Raw genomic sequence first — 22,735 nt, 5'->3', positions numbered from 1 at the left:
GTCCAGGGAGACAGGATGGAGCTCTGTGTTTGGATGGCATGCCGCTGTGTACCGGGGAGGGGGGCGGGGTATTCCCTTCATTTACCCATTCAACAAATATTGAGAAGCACTGTACTAGGCCCAGGACACCCGTGAACACACAACACCTCCCACTGGGCAGCCTATGTCTTGTAAAGACATAGTGTTCAAAAGAAGGAGGGAGTGCTGAGGAGATAAGGAGCAGACCCCGCAGCTCTCCGTGGCGGATCGCACATGGGGGCTAAAGGGGGAAGGCGCTGTGGCCAGCTCCTGAGCTGGGGCAGAAAGGGCACCTTCGCTGAGGTGGGGCCTTGGGAAGAGGGCAGCTCAGGGCCCTCTCTGGGGGGCTGGTGGGAGTAGGCTCCCTAGAAGCACCCAGAGCTGATGTCCAGGAGGTAGTGGGGGGTTTGGATCCCTTAGCGGGGGTGCTGGAAGAGAGACAGGAATTTGGCAGTTGCCTGGTGGGCGTGGTGTTCAGTGCTGCCCGTCAAGGGGAGGGTAAGTGTACAGAGGGCAGCACCAGGCAGGCAGCTGCTTTATGAAGGCGGGAAGGAGGGAGGTGCCAGAGAAGGCGGAGGAGAAGGGCGGCCAGTCCCTAACTCCCCAGGCAGTGGTGTCCTGGTGCCATGCTTTGTCTTGCATGAAGAACCAAGAGCGTGCCCTCGCTGGCATGGCTGGGTTGGTTGGAGCATTGTCCTATAACCAATGGGACAATGGTTCGATCTTGGTTTGTCTTGCAAGTTCGATTCCAGGTCAGGGCACATACCTAGGTTTTGGGTTGGATCCCCTGTCCGGGCACATATAATCCCAGTCCTGGCACATAGAGGAGGAGACCAATGGATGTTTCTCTCTCACATTGATGTTTCTCTCTCTCCCTCCCTCTCTCCCTTTCTCTCTATCTAAAAGCAATGAAAAAAAAGTGAGGATAAAAAGAAAAATAACCAGGAGCTAAATGTAGCAGGGGTGGGGCAGGGTATGAGGGGGTGGGAGAAACACTGCCCACCCCCAGCTCAGGAACTAGGGACAGTGAATGGAGGGGCAGAGGCAGCCAAAAGTAGCCTCCTGGTGTCTGGCTAACAGTGATGGGTCTGCTCATGTTTTTCTCTTCTTCTGCAGGAGAAGGGAGCGTGCCGTGCACATCCAGCATCCTCCAGGAAAAGCAGCGTGAGTCAAACCTGCTTCCCCCAGCCCAGGGGCCTTTTCTTCCTCTTGGATGGATCCCAGCTCCCTGGGCCTGGGGCCTCTCTGTGCACTCAGAGCCCTGGGGGTGGTAGGGCGCCCACCAGCGGGCCCGCAGGCAGCATCGTAGTGCAGGAGCCACTCTGCCCCATGAGCTGAGCCCCGTGGCCCCATGGACCCTCACACTGGGCATCTCTGTGGCCGAGCCAGAGTGAGGGCCTGAGGCCGGTGACTGGAGGCTGAGCCCAGCAGAGCAGATGGGACCATGGGAAGCCTCCTGTGTTGTTAGTGTGTGAGTGGAGACAGGACAGGAATGGAGAGCAAGCCCTCCTGAGCCTTTGATACTGTCTCCTTTGGTGACACAACTACCAGGCACCACAGATGGTGACGTGGTGACTGAGGTCAGGGGCCCCTCATTTGAGGGGTGTGCCAGGGCGCGGTCCCTGCATCCCATCACTCAGAGGCCAGGCCTGCAGCACCCAGGGCCCCTCCCCAGGCCTCGTCACCCCTCAGGTCAGGCAGATTTCTCCAGGTTTCCTTCTGCCCGTGTGTCCTCATGGTGACCAGCACAGTATTCAGTCCAGGAAAGACTCGGTGAAGATGTCAGTTTGCTGACACAGTAAAAATTCAGGACCTAGTTCCTGGAGGTTTGGGATGAACTCGTTGAGCACTGAGTCAAATGTGTTTGTTCCGGGCAGTACGAGTTTTACATGAAGCTGGGAGAGGAGCCTGTATGTGTGTGTTTGGGGGGAGGACGCATGCTCAGAGCTACCCCTACTTCTCTCCCGTTTTGATCTGTGGTTGTAGCTTTGAGGGTCTAGGGGAGGAAAAATAGTTTCCCTTCTACCTTTCTAAGCCTTCCAGAGGGACTAATAATGAAGTTGACATGAAACAGGTTAAAAAGGAAACCTGACCACATTTATTACATATGTACTCACAGGGGTTCCCTAAGAACATGGGACCCCACAACACTTTCGGCAGTAGAGGCTATATGCTGTTTTGAACTAAGGAGAGAGAGGCAGGGGTCTGGGACTTTAAAGGGAAGGAAGACAATTCACAGGAAGGTGAGAATGAGCAAACATGTGTGAACAAATTCTTGAATTCTTGCGGGTCCACCAAGAACAATGGGGCCCAGGGACTTTGCTCAGTTCTTCCCTGTCTGCCACACTGAGTTCATACTCACCGAGGTGAGAGTTCTCTTCCCCTAGGCATGTTTTCTACCTAAATTACTTTAGGCAGCTAAGGAGGAGGTAAAAGACTCTTTCTGAGCTCTTGTTTCTTAAAAATAACCAATATCACAAAAGGCATATTTTGGGGTGGCAAACTCTGCTTTTCCTCAGGGGGCTCAGCCGCTCTGCCCACTGCCTCCCAGCTCAAGCCTTCCCTGAGGCCCCTCCCTCCAAGCTCTCCGTCCCTCAGGTGCAGGAGGGCTCCCTGGACACCAGCCTCCAGGGCCTGGCTCCAGCTCTGAGTAGGTGCGCGTGCGGTCACCGCCCCCCCCCCCACCCCCGCCAAAAAGCCAGAGCCTCTGCTGTGGTTTCAGAGGGAAAGGAAGGTAGGGGAGAGGAAGCTGCTTAGGACCGGCTGTCAGAATACCGCCCGAGGCTCCGGCCTGCAGGGGTGGTGGCACTAGTTGTCTGATCTGTGGCCCTGGGGTGACTTCGGGCAGGGCCTTGGCCTGTGAGTGTTTTAAGAGGTGGATTGGTTGGTTTGCATATGAAAGGTGAAGTCCAAGTTTATTGTCCCCAGGAAATAGCACGCCCTGGGAGGGGCAGGCTCCCCTTGGCCAGCTCCGTGCCCCCCAGATATCAAAATGACATAAAATAAAAAACATGATTCATACAGGGATGTCAGGAACGTGAGGGTGGCAAGGAGCCCAGGTCGTTCCTGCTGGGCCGCTGGGAGCTGCAGCCTCAGAGGGGAAAGCGCAGCCGCGTGTCCCCACGGCAGGTGCCGAACCGCAGCTCCGGCCGCCACAGACGCGACCGCGGTGGCCAGATGTTTGGCGTCTGCTGAAGCTGGCGGAAAAAAAAATGCGTGTTTAAGTAGAGGCAAACTGTTTGTATTTTTCTCACCATGGTTACAGATTTTAGTTAGAATTATGTTGCTTAAGGACATTCTTATTTAGTAAAAAGTAACAGTGGGTACATGGAAGAATTCTGGAGCTGCAATGGTCATTCAAGCCAGCGAATGATTCCCAGGATACGCCCATTTTCTATAGTGAAAAAGCAGCAACACTGTTGTGCATTTTTCCATAATGTTGAATGCACTCCGTTGGGAGGACTGCTTTTTACTCCACTCTTACAGCCTGTCTACAGATTTGTGCATTCAAATATTTTCTTTGATGACATGATGGTGGTAATTGATAGTGACTTGTTTCTTTTTCATCCAAAATTGGTAAAATAAAATTCCGTGACCCCTATAAAAACAGCAATGCCTGATGTTTGTAATGTGATTTACTATTTACAATCTCACCCCTGTATGTGATCATACTATTCCCACTTGGTTTTCAAAAGCTCACTCAAAACAAGGTGGGAGGTGGCACACGCTGCCCTGGAGCAGGAGCCAGAAAATGTTGGGACTGGGTTGAGTCCTGTAGCATCTGAGCTTTGAAGGTGCTGGGCGTGGGGGGCGGAGGCCCAGTTCCTCCACTGACTTGCTGTGCCACTTTGGGCAAGTTACCTATCGTCTCTGAGCCTTGGTTTTCCTCAGCTGTGGAACGATGGCCATAGTGGCTGCTTCCTAGATTGGGGGAGGGGATAGAGATAGTATACGTGGGTGCCAAGACCTGCGCCTCTCACAGAGGAACCATTTAATGGTCTCGCTTATTGATGGCTTTTGGATGAGACTTGGCAGCTGGGACTCCTGGCCCGGCTGTGGGGATGAATCTCGTCCCCTCATGGAGCTCAGTCTTTTCCACACGTGGCTGCTCCTGGGCTGTCTCCGTTGTCACTGTCAGAGACGGTTCCTCACACGCCGGAGTCCGCAGGGAGCCCTTCTGAGCTGGCCACAGCTGTGAGCGCCGGGAAGGAGGCCTTCCCCGGGCCATCTGCAGTGGCCTTGGGCAGGGGAATGTCCTAGAATCCTTCCTCCTTGGCGGCTGCCAGGTTGTCCCAGCTTGCATCTTGCAGTTGCTTGTCTTTCTGTTTGAAACCAGACTGGAGAAAGCCTGGGGAACTATTGTGTGAGGGGGCTTTGGCAAGGGGTGAAGGAGAGAGAGGGCGGCGTGGGGGAGGGGGCGGAAGATGGTCGGGAGAACGGGGTCCCACCCACTGACTTGCTGTGCAGCCTCAGCCCCTGCCTGTGGCCCGCTCCTGTCTCGCCTGAACTTGGACTCCTTTCTGGCTGCTCTGGTTTTCTGGTGCTACCTCTTTGTCTCTTGGCTTTCTCGGTCTGCATGTCTTTCTGTTTATCCCTGATGCTGCTCCACAGCATAGCAAACTTTTACAGAGCGCTTCCAGCACGCTGCCAGGGTGCTGGGCGCTGCCAGGGTGCTGGGTGCGAACACTCGAGGAACTCAGCCGCTGCTCCTCAAACCTCACTTCTGTTCCTCCATCCAAACAATACCATTTTCCACAAAGTCGAACTAGAAACGTAGGGTCCTACTAGACTTCTCCATCTCTGTCTCCTTCCAGAGCCAGATCAGACTCCTGAAAGTACCTGTCGTACCTCCAGTAGAGCTCTCGGAGCCTCCTGTAGTTGAGGCCACTCTCTTCTCTCCCCCGTGCTGGCCTCCCTGCCTCCAGCCTCTCCCGCTCCAGTCCTTCCTCCAGACTGTCAGAGAGACCTTAACGGAGGCAGATTTGTCCTCATGGGCTCCTGCTGCCCCCCTGTGGTTGCTCTCCAGTAAGGGCTGAGCCTGACCCAACTGTTCACTGCCCACTGGTGCGCCCCCTTGCTGTCCACCCTGGCTTCTAGAAGGAGCATGGAGACTCTAAGCGCTGTTTTCTCATAAGCTAACTGGGAAGCGTGAGCATTCATTCCGTTCATCCCTGTGGAGGGGACCCACCCAGCCCCCTTTGCAGCACACGTTGGAAGGGCGTGGGGTCGCAGCAGGGTGGGCCTCTGCCCTCTCTGCTCCATTCATCCAGTTCCCCTGGATGGGAAACTGGGCCCTCCCCTCCCGGCTCCATCCTGCCGGCAGCTCGGAGGAGGCTGAGGGCGGGGCCGTTGCTCAGTAGTGCAGTAACGCGCCTTCCTCTGCCCACCAGGCCGGTCTCCAGGGAGGAGCATGACTCTCCCAGGAGACAAGTGGCTGCCTCACTCTCTGGCTTCCCATCGCAGCAACTCTGCCGCGTCCAGGTCCCTCTGGTCTCCATGATGACCTGGGAGCTGGGAAGGGCTACAGCCATTGCAAGCAAGTCACGATGAGAACACAAAGACGCAGAGTGAACAAACAGCCTTCCGGAGAGGGTGCTCAAACCCTCTCCGCTGCTCCATCTCCAGAGCTTGATCCCACCTGGTCTGACCTCCCATTTCCCTGCAGTGTCTCCTCTCCATGGTCACCCAGCTACCTAGGGAGGTGCCCCCTCAAGAGCCAGCTCCACTCCACCCCCAAACACCGTGGGGTCCAGGACGTGCCCAGGAAAGTGAGAATTGAAGGGGCTTCTTCAGTCTCATCCCCACTGATGGGGGGAGATTCCAGGAGAGGAGGACTTGCTATTGGCCCCCTGGGTCGGCCCAGCTAGTGTGGAGTACGTGACTTGGCACATGGGGCCCACGCTCGTGCCTGCCAAGTGGCTCTCCCAGGACCACGGCCGGGCTTAGAGGCGGCTGCCCTGGGGGTGAGGAGGGTCTGCCCACGGCCAGACCTGCTCATTGGAGTGGGGTGCTCGGTGCAGCTCCGAACTCTCTCTTGTCCCCAGGCCAAGATCCGACAATGGTCTAGCCTGAGCCCCGATGGCTCCAGGCCGATCCTTGGTCTTCATCCCCACTGAGTTGCTACCCTCGCCACCAAGGGAGCCCTGGTTTGTCCCAGGCTGTGTCCTGACTCCAGCCCCTGGTCCTGGACTGAGCTCTGCTTCTTGACCAAATTAACTGTCAGACAAACATGTGTGGTTGTCCCAAAGGGAAGCAGAGAAGACAGGAGTGCTCAGCGTCGTCTACCCCTTTGTGGAGACGTGCTTTGACCTCATGTCCCGCTGCCTGGGGTCAATGTCCAGAACCCTGAGTGTCTAGCCACCAATAGGCTTCCCCCCCAGCCCTCGGCACGTCCTCAGCCCTGCGCCTCCCTAGCTGCCCCCACAGGCGTGGGGCATGAGGCCCCTTGCCCGCAGCTGGCCTCCCCACTCCTCTGCCTGGTAACTGGTGTCTTTTCCCGGCCTGTGTGGGCAGCTTGCTGAGCACAGCTGCAGACGAGCTATATTTAGCCGGCTTTAATGAGCTCAGGATGGCAGACATCCGCCTTGGGAGCACTTTTCTTGCGTGTGCGTGCGTATGTCTATGCTTGGCATGGCCCGTTCTAGAGTGTATGTGCGTGTGCCTGTGCGTTTGTCTGTGTGCGTTGGCGTGCCTGTCAGGGCCTCAGAGCGTTCACTTACACGAAGGTACATGTGTGTCTATGTGAGTCCGCCTGCGTGGTGGCTGTGCTCTGCTGGGGACCTGTACAATTTCTGACACTCACAGGGGTGCAGAATGGAAACATATTATTTGTTCATTCATCCATTTGTTTGAAAAGTGTTTAATGAGTATCTTTTGTATGCCAGCACCTTGACAGTTTCTGGGAATAAAATGAAGCAGAAAGAGCCGAGGCCGTCAGCAGACAGAGCGGCCCCTGGTGACCTGGCAGGGAGGGAGCCTCGTGCTGCCCCATCTCCTCTGGGGGCCTCCCGCTGGCCAAGCGCAGCCCAAGGCAGGGGGGCCTCCAGCTCAGGCCCTCGCGGGGCTGGGAGTGTGGCGGTGGATCTGGAGAGGCCAACGGAGATCGTCCTGCACAGTCCACTGACTTCCCTGTGAAGGCACAAGCCTTCCCTCCCTTTTTCTAGACTCCATTTTATAATTTTCCCTCCGCCCACCCCTGCGACTGAGCTGGTGAAACTCCCGGCCTGTGAGTCCAGGGGCTTCGCAGAGCCCCAGGCTCTCCCCCAGCTCCCTGGGGGCGCGTGGTGAGTGCCTCCCACGAGCACCTGGGCCCCGCCTGGTGTCCTTCCCGTCCTGGTCTGCCGCTCCTGGGGCGGAGGGTGGCCAGGCCCCCTGGCGTTGTCCCTCCTCCTGAGTTGCAAGGGCGCCCCAAGTCGGGAGGGTGCTCACATTAGTCTCTGTCTTCCTCTCTGCCGGGGATGGGGCGGGGATTTCTCTTCAGCCTAAGAGAATCTCTGTTACCTCAAATCCTTTTCTGCTGGGACTAAAGGTGCTTTTGGAAACAAAAACCAGGGGGCTCTGGCCAAAACCTCCCCAGAGGCAAAGTAGCCAGAGCCAGGAGAAAACAGGAATTGATGTCTCAGGAAAAAAAAAAAAAATACCCTGCCAAATGTGCGTTGAAAAATTTCTGATTTTTAACCTGTCTTTGGAGTAGGTAACACACGTGCACGGTATAAAGTTCTAAAGGAACGAAAGGTGCCGAGTATGCCCTCTGGTCCTGTCCTCTGGCTCACCGGGGTCCTCTCCCTGGAGGCAGAAGTTACGGCAATTTTCTTACAGACCATTCCAGAACTATTCTCTGCGTACGTGAACATCTCCATAAATATTCATTTATCTATATTTTAATATATACCCCACACAGATGGGAGCATATGCTGCATTCACCTGGCTTTCCTCAAATAATAAAATATTAGGATTATCTCACTATCTCAGTACATGCAGAGGCTGTGGCTTTGCAATGGTGCGTCATATTTCACTGCAGCGCAATCGGTTTCACCAGTCCCCTATTGGTGAGCACATAGGTTTGCTTTCTGTCTTTTGTCTATAATGTAAATAGTGTGGCGATGGTTAGTGTTGTACATATGTCATTATGCACATGGACTTGGACTTGCTGGGTCAAGGGCATTTTGTACTTCGAATGACATCGTCAACCTGCCCTCTGGTTCAGAGGTTGGTCTGGTTCTCACTCTCACCCGCAATGAATGAGGAGGGATGGTTTTCCCATACCCTGGGCAGCATGGGTTTGGGAATTGCTAGTCTGAGAGGTGAAAAAACCCCCGGCATTTTAGAGTAATTTCAATGAGCATTCCTCTAGTTGAGGATCCCAAGGTTGAGTACACCTTTTTGTATGTTTGAAAGCCATTCCCAGCCCTTCTTCTGGAAGCCACATTCATTTGAGGGGGTTACCAGGGTAAGAGGGGAGGTGTGGGTTGGAGCGGATTATTGTATTTGTTTTGGTGCCAGCTTCCGAGCAGAGCCAGGGTGGGCTTGACGGGGTCCCCTAGCGGGCAGGCCAAAAGGTCCAAGCAGGTTCCTGCTCCCAGTAACAGCCTCTCTCCCTCTGTCCTTCCTACCACTCTGCAGGGCAGGCTATGGCGTGGGGGCATGTGTAAGGGCCACGAGAACGCCCTTTTCTAATACGTCACCTTTGTGGGCAACGCTGCAGGAGGATGGAAGAGCCCTGTCCTGGTGACCTGGTTCAAATGCCCACTCCCTCCCATACATCTAGAGACAACTCCCTTAACCCCCCTGAGCCTTAGTTTTCTCTTCGGTAACGTGGGGAGAGCACTTTGACCTCTTAGAACACATGGGAAGATTGCCTGAGACAATGGACGGCCATCAGAAACGCAAGACAGGCCCTGGGAGGGCTGCGTTTACTATGGGAGAGTCGCCAGGACAGGAGGTGCCAAGCCCTCCCGGCCTCCCAGGGCCGCGCGGCAGGGGGTTCCTGCAGCTGGATCTCTGGACCCTGCGGTGGGCCTGATCAGCGATGCCGCCATTCCCTATCTGAGCTGGGTTCCGGGAGAGCTGGCTCCCGATGCTCACTAGGGGTGGCCAACAGGTTTCCAAAGGGCAGGATCCGGGGTTCAAATCCTAGCAAGGGTCAGGCCTTAGTCGGGGCTAGTGTCTCTGGCGATGGCTAATTGGCTCCCTGGGGTTTTGGCCTCCTTAGCCAGGTGAGTCCAGGCTGACTTGATTGGACTTTGACACTGAAAGGGTTAAGGAGTCAGAGGAGGGGCCTCAGCCTCTAGGCCCCCAAGCTGGTTGGAAATTCCTGCCCCAGCCTCCCTGCTAAGTGGCAACTTACATAACTGGCTTGTGTAAGCTGGAGAAGAACTCCCTGCCTTCTCCAGGCCAGCGTGGGTCATTCTTGAACTGCTGTAAACATTTCCTGGGTTGGGTTGGAACTTGGATCTTTCCAGAAACCACCCTGGCTCTGCCCTCTGCTCCCCTGACCCTAGCAAAGCGCTGCAGGGATTTGCAAGCAGCTGCCACGGCCCCTAGAACCTGCTCTTCTCCAGGCTGCGCCTCCTTCACACTCTCCTGCCCCGTTACTGGCCTCCGGACATGCCCTCGAAGTGGCCTGAGGTGCAGGGCACGGCAGGGGTGTCCCCTCCTTATTCTGAACTGGAGTCTCTAGTGTGTGCAGCTCAGAGGCTGAGAGGTGCCTCTGGCAGCCCTATTACCCTGGCTCAGGCTGTGTGCAGCCTTTGGTCATGTGGCTGGGCTTGCTCATGTGACCTAGGCGTTTGTCATATGACTTGACCTTGATCATGTGACCTGAGGCACCTCCTGAGAGATCCTTGAAGTCGCATGCCAGATCTGCTGAATCTGAGGCATCGTGGTATTTTCAGCCCTAACACTAATTTGGGCAACAATCAATAGAGTAGGAATTGCAAAGTGATGTTGAGGGTTTTTTGTGGGGGTTTTTTGTATGTTTTTTTTTCCCAGACATAGGATTGTAATTCACTCAGTGTGTTTCATGTGTATTCATTCCTGACACAAGCATTTCTTTTTCTTTTTATGTTCCCTCATTAGCCTGTCAGCTCCAAGAGGGCGGGACAACATTTTGCTGCTTTATTTTGTTTGTAGAGTTTACGTTTAGTAAAGTAGGGGTTGTGGCCTTATTTAAAAAATGTTCTTATTGTCAATATGGCATATGCTGGTATTGTCCATTTAATAGATACAGTCATAAAGAGTTTTAAACTATTTATGAATATGGAGTCACTGGAGAAAATTTGGAAAATAGAGACAAGTAGAAAGTTAAAAAGCAATATCACCCATGGTCCAATCATTTAGAGAAAACCACTTAATAAGAGTTTGGTGTGTTTCCTTCAAATGCACAGCCCAGCCCACCCATCCCCCCACCTAGCCTGCTGGTTTTCTGAAGGCGGGGTGCTGGGCGCCGTGGAGAAGGGTGGTGAGCAAGGGGATGGCTCTGTGGCTGTGCTCCGGGGAGCCCCCAGGGACTGCTTGGGGGCAGGGGTGGGTGGAGTAGGAAGGTGAGGCTCTGGGCCCCCAACCTGCTCGGCCAGAGCCACCGGCCCACTCACGTCTGTTTGGCAGATGGGGCTCCTAAAGAAAATTTCACGGGATAAAAGAGTTCCCTGTTTTTAAAAAGTTTTAAAGCTGTCAGAAGAGGGCCCATTCTCCCCCTGCTTCCCCCGTGCGTGCTGCCCACACCCGCTGTCAGGCGAGCCTGGCCTCGAGGCGCCCTGTGCCGCCCCGAGCCTCTGTGAGAGCTGCGGGTGCCCCCTCGGGTGCCCTCCTGCTCGCGTCTCCTTCCTCCCCGGGTGCCCTGAGCCCTTGGTGCCCCCGGCAGTTCCCAGGCCAGTAACCCTACTCAACAAGCGGTGTGTCGCGAGCGAACCCATCAGAGCTCTCCCTTTTCTCTGCTAAGAGCTCCCTAAACGCGTGCTTATTGATTTGCACCAGGACTTGCCTGGGAATTGGCACCGAGCTCCCTAGGTGGAATCGACCGCTTTGCAATCCAGGTGACCCTTGCCACCTGCAGTTTCCTGGACCCTCTTTCTTTCTCCACGTCTCTCAGAGCGACGTGCAGGTCTCGTCAGGGTCCTAGGGGGGGAGGCTGCTGGGCGCGGAGGCTGGACTCACACAGGGCGCGGCTCCTCACGCTCGGGCTCAGAGGCTCTCTGACTGCCTGACTGGGAAGAGGGAACGCAGGCCAACCCCTCATTCTGCGCTGGTGGGTGTTGTGGAGAGGGCGTCCAAGGACACCCTCTGACTAGAGCCTTCACCTGCCGCCCTGTGACTCCTCCTGTGGCCCATCTCCTCCAGCGCGTGTGTCTTTTTCTGTGTGGGTTTACCTGGGGGCCCTGCTTGCTGCTGAATGAGACTCCAGATCTTCCTGGATCTTGCCAGGGATACCTCTCATATCCCACATCAGAGCAACAGAGCGGAGCCACTGGGTTCAAACACCAGGTGTGTGTTAACGCCAGGGCCTGTGCTTCCACCTGCTCAGCGAGGATCAGGTACTCCTGTCGGCCCTTCTCAGGACATGCCCCATGGTCTCAAGCTGGGTCCAGCTCTGCTCCCCGGGGGGCACTAGTGGAGATGGGGGCCACTGCAGGGGCTGGCAGAGCGGAGGGTGAAAGCGCGTGGTCAGTGTTAGCTAGGGGTCACCCCCGCATCTACCCCTCCTGGGCGCTGGCGACAGGTCGCAAGGGAGAATGGAGACCGCCACGCCGGTGACTCCGTGTGCTGAGGGTGCTGAGTGCGTGGTGATGACCTTGGCTTTTGTCTCAAGAGCAGTGTGGCACATCAGTAATTAGGAGGGATGATCACGATTTGTGCCTTTCCAAGGTGGTGATTAAGCAAAAATAGCCTCCCTTCTTCAGCTGCCAGGAGGAGCCCTGGTGAGCTGGGTGGGCCCCCTGCCAGTGCCAAGACTGGCAGGGGCGCTGGAAGCAGGCTCTGTGGGGGCTGGCCTGCCTCAAAGTTCTCACAAAAACAGCTGTGGGTTCCCCCATCCCATATCTGGGTGCGGCAGGGACCAGCCCGAATAGGGTCATGTGGACAGAAATGAGCAGGAAGTGGGCCCCGACATGTGGCTCCCCGCCACCCCTGCCAGCAGATCTCGCCACCAGAGGCTCTAGGGGAGCCTCCAGATGTGGAGCCCCCAAGCCCAGGCCAAGCCGTTGTAGAATTCCCAGATGTCCCCCGATACAGTTTCCCCGGGGACCTCTAAGAAACGCGCCTCCTGAGGATGAGGCTCACTGAACCTGCGTTCTCCTGGGGGACTGACCGTAGAGAGCTGTCTCACAGTCTGTGAGCCCTGGATCTTCACTTGCAATAAGTTTGCATAAAAATGCCACCTGAGGCCCTGACAGCTGATCCACCCTGCTCTCAAGGGGCCCACAGTCCAATGGGGAAATTAACAAGTCACATCCCAGCAGTAAGCCAGGCCCCTCTCAGCAAGCTGTGGGGTAAGTGTCTCTGCTGGAGCAGATCTGAGAAGGCTTTCCAGACGTGGTGACAACTGAGCAGAGTTTGAAGGACGAGTGGGAATGTGTCGGCCTGCGAGGGGAGGAAGGCTTACCAGGCAGAGGGCTTGGGACGAGCAAGGGCACGGAGGAGTGAAAGAGTTATGCCTAGTGGATGAGTCAGAGCCAGTGGCCTCAGCTGCTGGGGTGGAAATGTCTGGTGCTGGGAAGAGCAGAGCCCTTGTGAGCAAGGTGCTGGCAGCGGGGGCTCTAGGCTGCCCTTCTGCTTGTCTACAGAGGCTCCGTCTAAGACTGGAGATGTACCTTTCGGTGGGGCGACTCTGGTCCTGTTAGGGAACTCTCCAGGGGCCAGAATCTAGATCTGGCAGCCTAGCTCTCCCCTCTTCCCTATCCCAGAGCAAAGCATCTCCGGCGTTTGTTCATTGAAAAGAAGCAAGGCTCCACCCCAAACAGCACAGGAGACCGCTCTTCCCTTTGCTAGGGAAGGGGCCAGGGATGCAGAGGACAACCAGGCCAGTCTCCCATCCCCACCGAGCCAGGAACTGCCTGAGCATCATTTGCAGCCAGGATACAGCACTTGTCCACTGATTTGATGCCCAGAACATCGTGTGGGCTGCAGGGAAGCTGGCCACAGGCAGATCAAGGATGTGGGGGCTCCTCGATCTATGTAAGCAGTGACGGGGGTACGCGGCCCCCACCTACCAGAGGGCTCGGTGCCCGGGAGATGGCAGGACCTGCATGTCTTCCCTGCGACTTATTTATAGCCTTGCTATGGTAATTTGTGGCAATCACAGTATTTAATCCTGTAATCACACTGCAAGCAGCCTCCCCGGTGCAAGTAGGCACCCAGCCCAGCGAGGCTGGGGAGCCTGCCAGGACTCAGGGAGGACTTGGGGACAGGGCCGGAGAGTGTGGAGGCGGCAATGTCCCTATGGGCCTCTGGCCAACTCTTATCATCTGTGGCTCTGCGCCCCTCAGTGTGCCCTGGATTATGATCAGGAGGTGGGGGAGGAGGATGGTAATAATACTTATATAGTATTTACTATGTTCCAGGTCCCATTCTAAGCCCTTTCTATATATGAACTCATTTATTCTCATCATCATTCCAAGAGGTAGCTACTATCGTCATCTCCAGATGAGAAAACAGAGGTGCAGGTCACGTAGCTGATAAGAGCCACGATTTGAACTCAGGCATTCTGGCTCCAAGGTCCATGGTTTCCGCCGGGTCTCCCCCAGCCCTGGAAGTCAGGGGCCGCCCAGGCCCCAGACCCATGGACGCAGCCCTGCCAGCGCTGGGTCCCTCCCGGTCCCCTGGCGCTGCAGCATCGCACGCGAAGCCAAGCTCGGCTTCCCTCCTGGACGCTCTCGTTCTTCCTGCTGCCACACGGTCTCCACGGCGGGCCTGGACTTCAGTCCACTGGATGTCACTTATCAATCTGTCCTCCTGTTTCCTCTACAGAATGAGGACTTTTGTGCCCTGCTCCCCAGGAAGCTGTGGAGGTCAGATGGGTAGGGGAGCACTTTCTCAAGCGTTGTCTTCTGCTGAGTGTGGGACATTGTTATCTGGGTTCACGTGTCAGCTCACCCAGGCTTCTCGGTTGTGTTGCCTGGGGCGAGCAACTTAGGTTGTGTGGGCCTTGGTTTTCTCATCTGTAAAACTGGGCTAATAACAAGAGGACCAAAACTCAGAGAGGTTACTTGTGCGGGAACCAGATGAGATGACACCTGTACGGCACGTAGTGCCTGGGACATCTGTACTCAGTAAAATGGAGCCATCTACTGTTGTCACTTATTTTGATCCTGCCCTGAGGGAAGGGCCCAGGGCTCTTCTAGCCACTTCCAGGGCAAGGCCCACGGGATGTCAGCTCTGAGGCAGAGGAGCCTGGGCCGCTGGAAGGAGCATTGGGAAGTACTGGGTAAAGCCAGGCCTCAGAACAAGTTTTTCCTCTTCTTCCTCCAAACCAGAGTCCTCCATCACTTAGGAAATGATTTCCTGTCTGTGTGCAACTCCAGGCTCATAAAGCAGTTACCCTTAGACCAGGGTAGTGTCTGTGCGGACAGACGGTTTCGGAAATACACTTCCCCGCTGAGGACAGCTTCCCATTTGGAATTCCTCACGGGTGCAGCCTCCCCTGGGGCCGGCAGTGGCTGGGGGGATGTTGACTCAGACATACGCTGGCCAGGGCTCCCGCCCACACCTGCTGCAGGTTGCCTGCAAAGCCCCTGGGAAGGATGCTCCCCAAACACGCTCCCTAGCAGGGTGCAGCAGGCTCCTGGCGGGGGGCGGGGCGGGGGGTGAAGTGAGAAAGGAAAGGGCCATCCTTGCCTAGGGACCAGCTGCTTGAAGAGATGAGTTCCGTGTCACTGCAGGCAAATAAGTGGTTCACAGTCAAGCTGTGATGTTCATCCACACAGAGAAAGTAGTCGCCTTCTCATGGGCAAAAAAGGAGAAGAGGCAAGGTCAGCTTGATGGAAGGAAGGATTCCTCACTTTCCCATGGTGGCCGCACCACTGGGTAGGCAGTGAGGGGGCTGTTGGATGCCTTTAAGGTCTCTCTCCACCCGAGAGCCCGAAGCAGCCTCGCATCACCTAGTCCGAGGTTAAGTCCCAGCTGTTCCCTGGGTCTAGGTTCCCGGCTGCTGCCCCGGCTGCCAGGTCACAGAGAGGCAGCATCTCGCCCATATATCTTCTGTGGCAGGAGAAGAATTATCGTCTTCAATGATGGACCAGGTATTAGATCAGGGATCAACAAGCTTTTCTTTAAAGGGCCAGATAGTAAATATTTTAGGCTTTGCAGGCTATAAAGTCTCTGTGGCACATAAGCAGCCACAGATAATGCGTAAATGAATGGGCATGGCTGTGTTCCAATAAAACTTTATTTACAGAAACAGGCCGTGGGCCAGATTTGGTCCATGATTGTAGTGTCTGTGTTGGAGGAATGTGAGCTCAGAGAGGGTTGGATGCCAAGAAGCACTTCCTGGAAGTGGAGGCGTTGAGCCCAGGCAGCTGAGAGGCGCGAGAAGAGCATTCCTGGCAGCCGGCTGGCTTCACCCCGAGGCCCGAGGGCGATGAGTGGTGATGAGCGTGGTCCAAATGCTGGCCTTCCCTCTCTGAGGGCCCACCTCCCCCTGGGTGGGGTTCCCATAGCTCAAGGCCTTGCCATCTCTCTGGTAGTGTCAAACATATTGAGTGATTTTTATTTTTTTAAATCCAGCAACTGTAGTTGTTGGATGCTTGGCCCGAATTTCTGTCCATTACTGGAGGTGGAAGCTGTCCGACGACCCTTGTACTGTGGCTGCTGTTATTCGTGAAGGAAAGCAGGATCGGTCCTTTCTAGGATGCCCCTGCTGGCCACCGGGACAGCATCCATGATGGCCTCATCCCCCTGGTCTTCTGTTTTTTAGCAGGAGAAAGGGTTTCATGTTGTGTTGTGTTTGGAGGCAAGTGCCAGGCAGGGTGCCTTCCTAGCTCTGGATGCCATTGTTACGCGGGCCCGCGAGCCCTCTCCTCGCACCAACTGACTTCCCCCCTGTTCCTGCCACAGGAGAGCTGTACCGGGTTTCCTTGAGGAGACAGAAGTTCCCAGCCCAGGGTAGCATTGAGATCCACGAGGACAATGAGGTAGGCCGGCTTCCTGAGGCTGTCTGGGCCCCGCTGCGCTCAGGGTTTTAGGAGGAGCCCTAGGTAGACAGGCTGCCTAGTTTCCATCCAGCTCCTCATTTGACTTGCTGTGTGACCCTGGGCAGCATCCTGTCCTTCTCTGGGCTTCTGGCTCCCATATGAACAAAAAGGGTCTGTGGGAACCTACCTGCCCTAACATTGAGGGGCTTCCTTCCAGGCAGTCTGTGCCCCTCACTCCAAATGCACATGAGGTCCCATCCCATGGGGGGCTGGAGAGGTCCCTGACTTGGAGCTGAGACAGGCTGGGCACAGTGCCTGCTTCTCTGGCCACAGCCCATGCCTGTGTGTGTGTGTTGTGTGTGTTTGCATGTGTGTGTGTGATGCATTGTGTTACCCCTCCCCCATCCTTTCTCCCGCTGCCTGTGTCTCTATCTCCACTGACGCCCCTTTCAGGAAGTCGGCCCACAGCGCTCCTGCAAGACGCACGTCCTGCTGCTGGTGCTGCACGGAGGGAACATCCTGGACACAGGCTCGGGGGACCCATCCTGTAAGGCCGCCGACATCCACACCTTCAGCTCTGTGCTGGAGAAGGTCACACGTGCCCACTTCCCTGCGGCCCTGGGCCACATCCTTATCAAGTTTGTCCCCTGTCCTGCCGTTTGCTCTGAGGCTTTCTCGCTGGTCTCCAAGTGAGTCCCTTTCTGCTTGCTGGGACTGGATGGCATTGGTTGGGGGGTGCTCAGTGGAGGGGCTGCCCCTGCTGTGTGGGTACCTGGTGGGCAGGCGGTACCTGCCCAGCCTCTGACCGTGAGCATCACCGGTGGGAAGTGGTCAGCAAGGCTCCATTAGCACTGTGCCCCGAGTCCTCCTCTGGCCAGGCAGCGCCCGGCCCCTATGGCAGCTCAGATCCACTTCCGGTGCCCAACAAGCCCTGGTCTCACTGGCCCGGGTGAGGAAGCTGAGGCACTGAGAGGTGAAGCAGTGCAGCTTTCCCCAGGGCTGCCCAGTGAATGGGGCCCGGAGTCAAGCCCAGGCAGCCTTGCTCCCAGGCCACATACTTACAGCCCAGTAGGGAAGTGAGCTCTCATGGAGGTGGCACAGGGCACGGAGGGCACTCAGGAAGAGGGCCAGGGGGGCTTCCCGGAGGAGGTGACTTCAGTGTGTGCTGTGAGAGTAGCCTAAGGAGGTTAAGTTTGTTGTCAGCCTAGATTTGAGTTTTGGCTGTGTGATCTGGGGGAAGTTATTTAGCCTCTCCCTGTCTGTTTCTTCATCTGTAAAGTGGGGATACTCAGATACTCAGGAGCATAGCCACCTCCTAGAGTTTTTTTGAGGATTCTGGGTGCTAGCCTGTGGGAAGCACCCAGCACAACATGGGGCACAGAGAAAGCACATGGTGGGAATTCGCTGTGACACGTCTTTGTCCTCACAGGGAGAAGGTGCTGTCTCCACTGGTGGACAAGGTGCCGGGGAGGGGAGGTGTTCCTGACGCCCAGCGGAGCACCTGGGTCGGGGGGACAAGGCGGCGTGCTTACCAGGCCTGGGTTCTTCATCCAAACCTGCCCTGGTCCCTGTGGGGGATTAACCAGGGAGACCAGGGGCCCCACTAGCACATGGGGGCCCGTGGGAGACCACGCCCACTGCTTCAGGAGCAGGCAGCTCTGTGCTTCCCAGGCCCCTGACCTCTTGAAGTGGCCGGGAGCCAAAGATGGGAGCTAGGAGCCAGGCTGCTCACAGATAACGGAGGCAAAGGAGGCCTGAGCACCTGCAGAGGACACGTCGCATGGGGCCTGTGGCAGACCGTGGGGACTGGGAGCCGGGAACTTTCTGCAGTTAGGGAGGGAAGGGAGGCCAGGAACACCTCTGTCCTACCCATCACTCCCTTTCATGTTAACTTTGCCAGGACCTTGAGGCTTCGAAGAGAGGAGCCCTCACCTATGTGGTGCTTGGGGCAGGTGGACGAGACATCCCAGCCTGCCGGTCAGGCATGGCCCAGAACAGGGCTCAGCAGGCCCAGCGGGGGCAGGAGGCCTGCCCGCTGCTTCCTGCTGGGCAGAAGTGCTGGAGGGGAGGGCATGCTGGGCCTCACTTACTTTTGTGGCCCGTGAAAGGAGGGGTTGGCTCTGCCCAGGGAGCGGAGACCTGCCTCTGATTTCTCTGCGCTCCAGGCCACAGGCAGGATAGATCTCAATCAGAGCTGGAAGGAAGGTTAGGTCAGTAGGTCCCCAACTTGGCTAAGGGCCCGAATGCCTGTGTCGTCCTCCTTGAACCACAGGGCTGCAGGGTGTCTGCATTGGGCAGGCCAGGGAGGGCCCTGGAATCTGCTCCTTTAACAGATTAATCTGCTCTCCGTGCCTGCCCTGCAGCAGGATTTGGGGGACTGAGCTGAGGAGGCGCCACCCCCTTCACACTCGACAGTGCCTTCACACTCCAGCAATCGGAGTTAATTGGGCTCATTCATAATCTATCTCAGGATCCCCCTGACCCCCTGCCTCTGGGACATCTGACCCCCAGAGCTGGGTCACCCAGCCCTGGCCTGATCCCCAGGAAGATGGATGGCCCAGCCCCTGGGGGGACAGCGAGGGGACAGCGGGAGGGAGCGGACTTCTCCCCCAGGCAGAGCCTTGCCAGGCCATCCATCAGCCCTAATCACCGCTGGGAGGGAGCTCTTTCCCAGCTAATTAAAATCTCTCGGCGGCAATCGAGGCCTGTTTCCTCTAATTTGTGTTCTTTGGAGATGAGGAATGGCTGTTAGGCTGGCCTTGCATGCCAGGAGGTCTCTTTCACCTGCCCAGGGTCCCTCAGCCCTGTCACCTGCCTGAATTTAGGCTCTGGGGGAAGGGCAGGCTCTGGGTAGGGGTTGGGCAGTCCGCCCCCTGTGGTCCCTCCTGGCCAGCTGGGTCCGGTGCCACAGGGGACAGAGACAGGACAGTTGAGGTGGGGAAGGGGGCAGGCAGCTGGGAGCTGGGCCCAGGTGGGCCTGGCCTGCCCAGTGGGAGGCAGGGAGGCGAGGGGGGCACATGCAGGTGCAGGGCAACCCACTGGTAGTGAGAATGTGGTCGGGCAGGCTCTCCTTGTCCTTCTCTGGGTCACAGACCTTCCTGCGAATCCTGTGAAGGCTCTGGATCCCTGTCCCAGAAAGACAGACACAATACCAAGCAAACAGCCATGTCCTGCCCCCCACCCACCCCAAGGTGTGACATGCTTGGCACACCCTCTCTCCTTTCTACTTTCCCTAAAGCCTTCCTTGAGGCCTAGTTCAAACCCCACCTCCCCTAGGAAGTCGGCCATGATGCTACATCCCCTCCCAGATCCACACCAGTGGCTTCTCCCACAATCAGGGTGTATTTTTTGGTGCCGTGCAGAATAGGGCAGGAGAGAGCTATGTCACAGGAGACTCCCAAACCCACGTGACGGGCTGGTGGAAGGTGGACACAGGGGAGTCAGCACAGGCTTGACCTGCCCACCCGCTGTGCTTTGTCTCGCTGGCCCCTGCCTGGGTCCTCGGGAAGAGCCCGGAGCGGAGAGCCCTGTTCCTGGCCAGTACGTGCTCCCTCCTGCCCAGTCCGAAGCCCCAAACCCCCCGCCATGCTGACCCCGGCTGGGCTCACCTTGGTCCCCTGTCTGCAGCCTGAACCCCTACAGCCACGATGAGGGCTGTCTCAGCAACAGCCAGGACCACGTCCCTCTGGCCGCGCTGCCCCTGTTGGCCATCTCCTCCCCACAGTACCAGGATGCGGTTGTCACTGTCATCGAGCGAGCCAACCAGGCCTACGCAGAGTTCCTCAAGTCCCCTGATGGCATTGGCTTCAGTGGGCAGGTAGGACGGCCTGTCCCCATCGCCCCGCCTTCGCCCCACCTGGAGAGGGACTTGGATCTGCCCAAAAGATCTAGACCAGGCTGTTCAGGAGCCACAGTTTCTGAGATCCAAGGAGAGTTTGTCCGAACTTTATAGATAGGAAAACTGAGGCCAACATCTCAGTCCTGATTGTGAGCCCATGCTGGTCCCTGGCCCAAGCCTGATCACTGGCCCCAGCCTGGCTCCTGTCCTCATACTGACCCTGGCTCCGGTCTAACCCCTGCCCCAGCCAGATTCCTGTCCTCAGGCTGACCCTGGCCCCAGTGTGACCCCTGACTCTAGCCTGGTTCCTGTCCTCAGGCTGACCCCGGCCCCAGTCTGACCCCTGGCTCTAGCCTGTTCCTGTCCTCAGCCTGACCCTGGCCTCAGAAGCAGCACCCTGCCCCCTACTGGTGCTCTCTCAGGCCTCCCTGCAACAGGTTCCTTGTTCTCTAGGTGACCAGTGCTCTGGATGGGGGGAGGGGGGGGAAGGGTCAGCAGCGGCCAGGCCTGTAGTCCCAGCTGTGCCTTCTCCAGGTGTGTCTCATCGGGGACTGTGTGGGGGGCCTCCTGGCCTTTGATGCCATCTGCTACAGTGCGGGGCCCTCAGGCGACAGCCCAGGCAGCAGCAGCCGGAAGGGGAGCATCAGCAGCACTCAGGTGCGGCCAGAGGAGGGCGGGAGCGGTGGAGGGGTCCGTCCTCGGGAGCAGGGGCCTCTCTGAGGGCAGTCATGTTAACCCGCAATGTGTGCCTCATGACATCCGAGTGACAAAGTATTGTATCACAATCTTGTAAGAGTAGCAAGAGATTACTCTCACAGGTGAGGAAACTGAGGCCCAGAGGGGTCTCATTTGGGGTTGGGTCCCCAGACAGCTGCCCAGGTCCCACTGAGTCGCCGGTCCCTTTGGATGCAGGAGACGGTCCTGGGACTTAACTCCCACTGTGATTGTGCCGTGGCTGTCATGCTTCTCTTGGGAGAGGTGCCGCCTCTCACGTCGAGAAGAAAGGGCCTACTTGTGCCTGGGGGAGGAGGCAGGGCCCCAGAGGCTCCAGTGACGGCAGTGCCCTCCTGTCCTCTCCTTGGTCCCAAAGGACAGCCCAGTTGCGGTGGAGGAGGACTGCAGCCTGGCGGGCAGCAAGCGGCTCAGCAAGAGCAGCATTGACGTCTCCACTGCGCCGGAGGAAGAGGAGCCCAAGAGGCCGTTGCCACGGAAACAGAGCGATTCCTCTACCTATGACTGCGAGGCCATCACCCAGCATCACGCCTTCCTATCAAGGTAACCTCTCCTTGTGCCCCACCTTCCTTCTGGCAAAGCATCTAGAGCAGAGAGTACCTTGGCTTAGAATCATGTGGGATGCTTAGGACCAGTCCTCTGTCCCCCATCCTTCCATGGGGGCCCATAGGCAAGCGTTGGGACCAAGGCTGCTACCCATGGACCCTGGGCTGAGACCCGGGACCCTGCCTTCTGTCCCTGCTCCACCCAACTTTCAGAGGGAGGGGACAACAAGTGTCACACCCCTGAGCTTCAGTTTCATCTTCTGCAAAATGGTAAATGCCGCCCAGCCTTCTCCGTCAATGGTTTTAAGAACCTAGTAAAAGAGCAGATGTACGTTAAATGTGTTTGTGAGCTACTGCAGGTGTGTGCTCCTATCATTTCTCATATAAGACACTACAGGCTCAGTAAGTCGGGACCTTTCCTGGGGTCACACAGGCAGAGCTGGGGTCAGCACACTGCTTTTCCCAGTCCCCGGAACGCACACTTTTACTGGTAGGCCAGGCAGGACCCCCGCGGAATGTCCATTCTGTAACCTTCTAGAGGAGACGTGTTCGCCAACACTGGCTGACTGAGTTGTCTGCACATTGATTCAGGATATACATGGGGTATTGCGCACAGACCAATTAGAAGGAATGCTTCTTCTTCCCTTTCTTCTCAATTCTTTCCTCCTTCACACCCTCCTTCTTTTTTATCCAAGTGGTGAATAGGATGAGGTCAGTTCAGCATTTAGAAAATAGAATTTCAGTGTATTTTTTACATGCTTTGCTTTTAGGTTTACTTAAAACCCTGACATTGTAATCTTTTCCCCCATATAATTAAAAATAGTTGGTAGATATTCTTAACAATATTTTGTTGAGAAAATGGAGAACATTTGGACACTTTGGCTGTTTCCAATTCTTCAAAATTATAAATAGCACTCTGGTGACCATCTCTGTGCATAAACATGTATGTATATGTTAGGGTTATTTTGTTTGCATGGATTTCCAGAGGGGGAATTATTAAGTCAAAGGTGCCACATAATTAAATCTCTGACTATTTAAAGCCCCTCTGACAGATTATTCTTTAGAAAAGCAGTTACATTTCAAGTCCGGTGGCAAGGTAAAATCTCCACATTTCTGGTTCATCCTTGAAAAATCCTTTAAGAAAGCCCCAGATTTGGAGTGACAAGAAGTTGGAGGCTTTCAGTAGCTGGTCCAACACCGCCAGTTTTTCCCTCTGGTGCAGGGACAGATGGCTGTTTCTTTGGCAATTAAGTAGTTGGCGTGTGTTTAGGGACCACGCTGTACATGAAATATGTGTTGTTCAACACCAGAGTCACCGTTGTCACGGGGAGACGCTCACAGCGCAAGAGGCAGAGGAGTGTGGGATTCAGGACCCTCATTCACACACTGCTTCAGCGGTGATTTCTACCATTCCCTTTCTCCTCCAGCTGGAGTGTGTTAGTTAAGTTTGCATAAATCATGTAATCCTGCCCTGGCTG

At 56.2% G+C, this 22,735-nt stretch overlaps 1 protein-coding gene across 2 annotated transcripts in view; it reads left to right on the top strand.

The window, feature by feature from the left end:
- PITPNM3 (PITPNM family member 3) overlaps positions 1–22,735 on the top strand; it is an 84,641-nt gene that overhangs the window by 38,811 nt on the left and 23,095 nt on the right. Inside the window, exons 4-9 of one of the 2 annotated variants that reach the window (XM_054575850.1) lie at positions 1,135–1,182; positions 16,066–16,142; positions 16,596–16,831; positions 19,770–19,959; positions 20,515–20,637; positions 21,071–21,255. In XM_054575850.1, the coding sequence (XP_054431825.1) occupies positions 1,135–1,182; positions 16,066–16,142; positions 16,596–16,831; positions 19,770–19,959; positions 20,515–20,637; positions 21,071–21,255 (859 nt within the window). The remainder of the gene's footprint in view (positions 1–1,134; positions 1,183–16,065; positions 16,143–16,595; positions 16,832–19,769; positions 19,960–20,514; positions 20,638–21,070; positions 21,256–22,735) is intronic. The other variant, XM_054575851.1, reaches the window with a different exon arrangement.

The sequence above is a fragment of the Pteronotus mesoamericanus genome, unplaced genomic scaffold (genome assembly GCF_021234165.1).
Source record: "Pteronotus mesoamericanus isolate MK-2021 breed Mesoamerican mustached bat unplaced genomic scaffold, CSHL_Meso_final contig_317, whole genome shotgun sequence".
NCBI classification, from domain to species: Eukaryota; Metazoa; Chordata; class Mammalia; order Chiroptera; family Mormoopidae; genus Pteronotus; species Pteronotus mesoamericanus.
The sequence above is the reverse complement of the archived record's forward strand: the minus strand, read 5'-3'. Positions and strand labels throughout refer to the sequence as shown.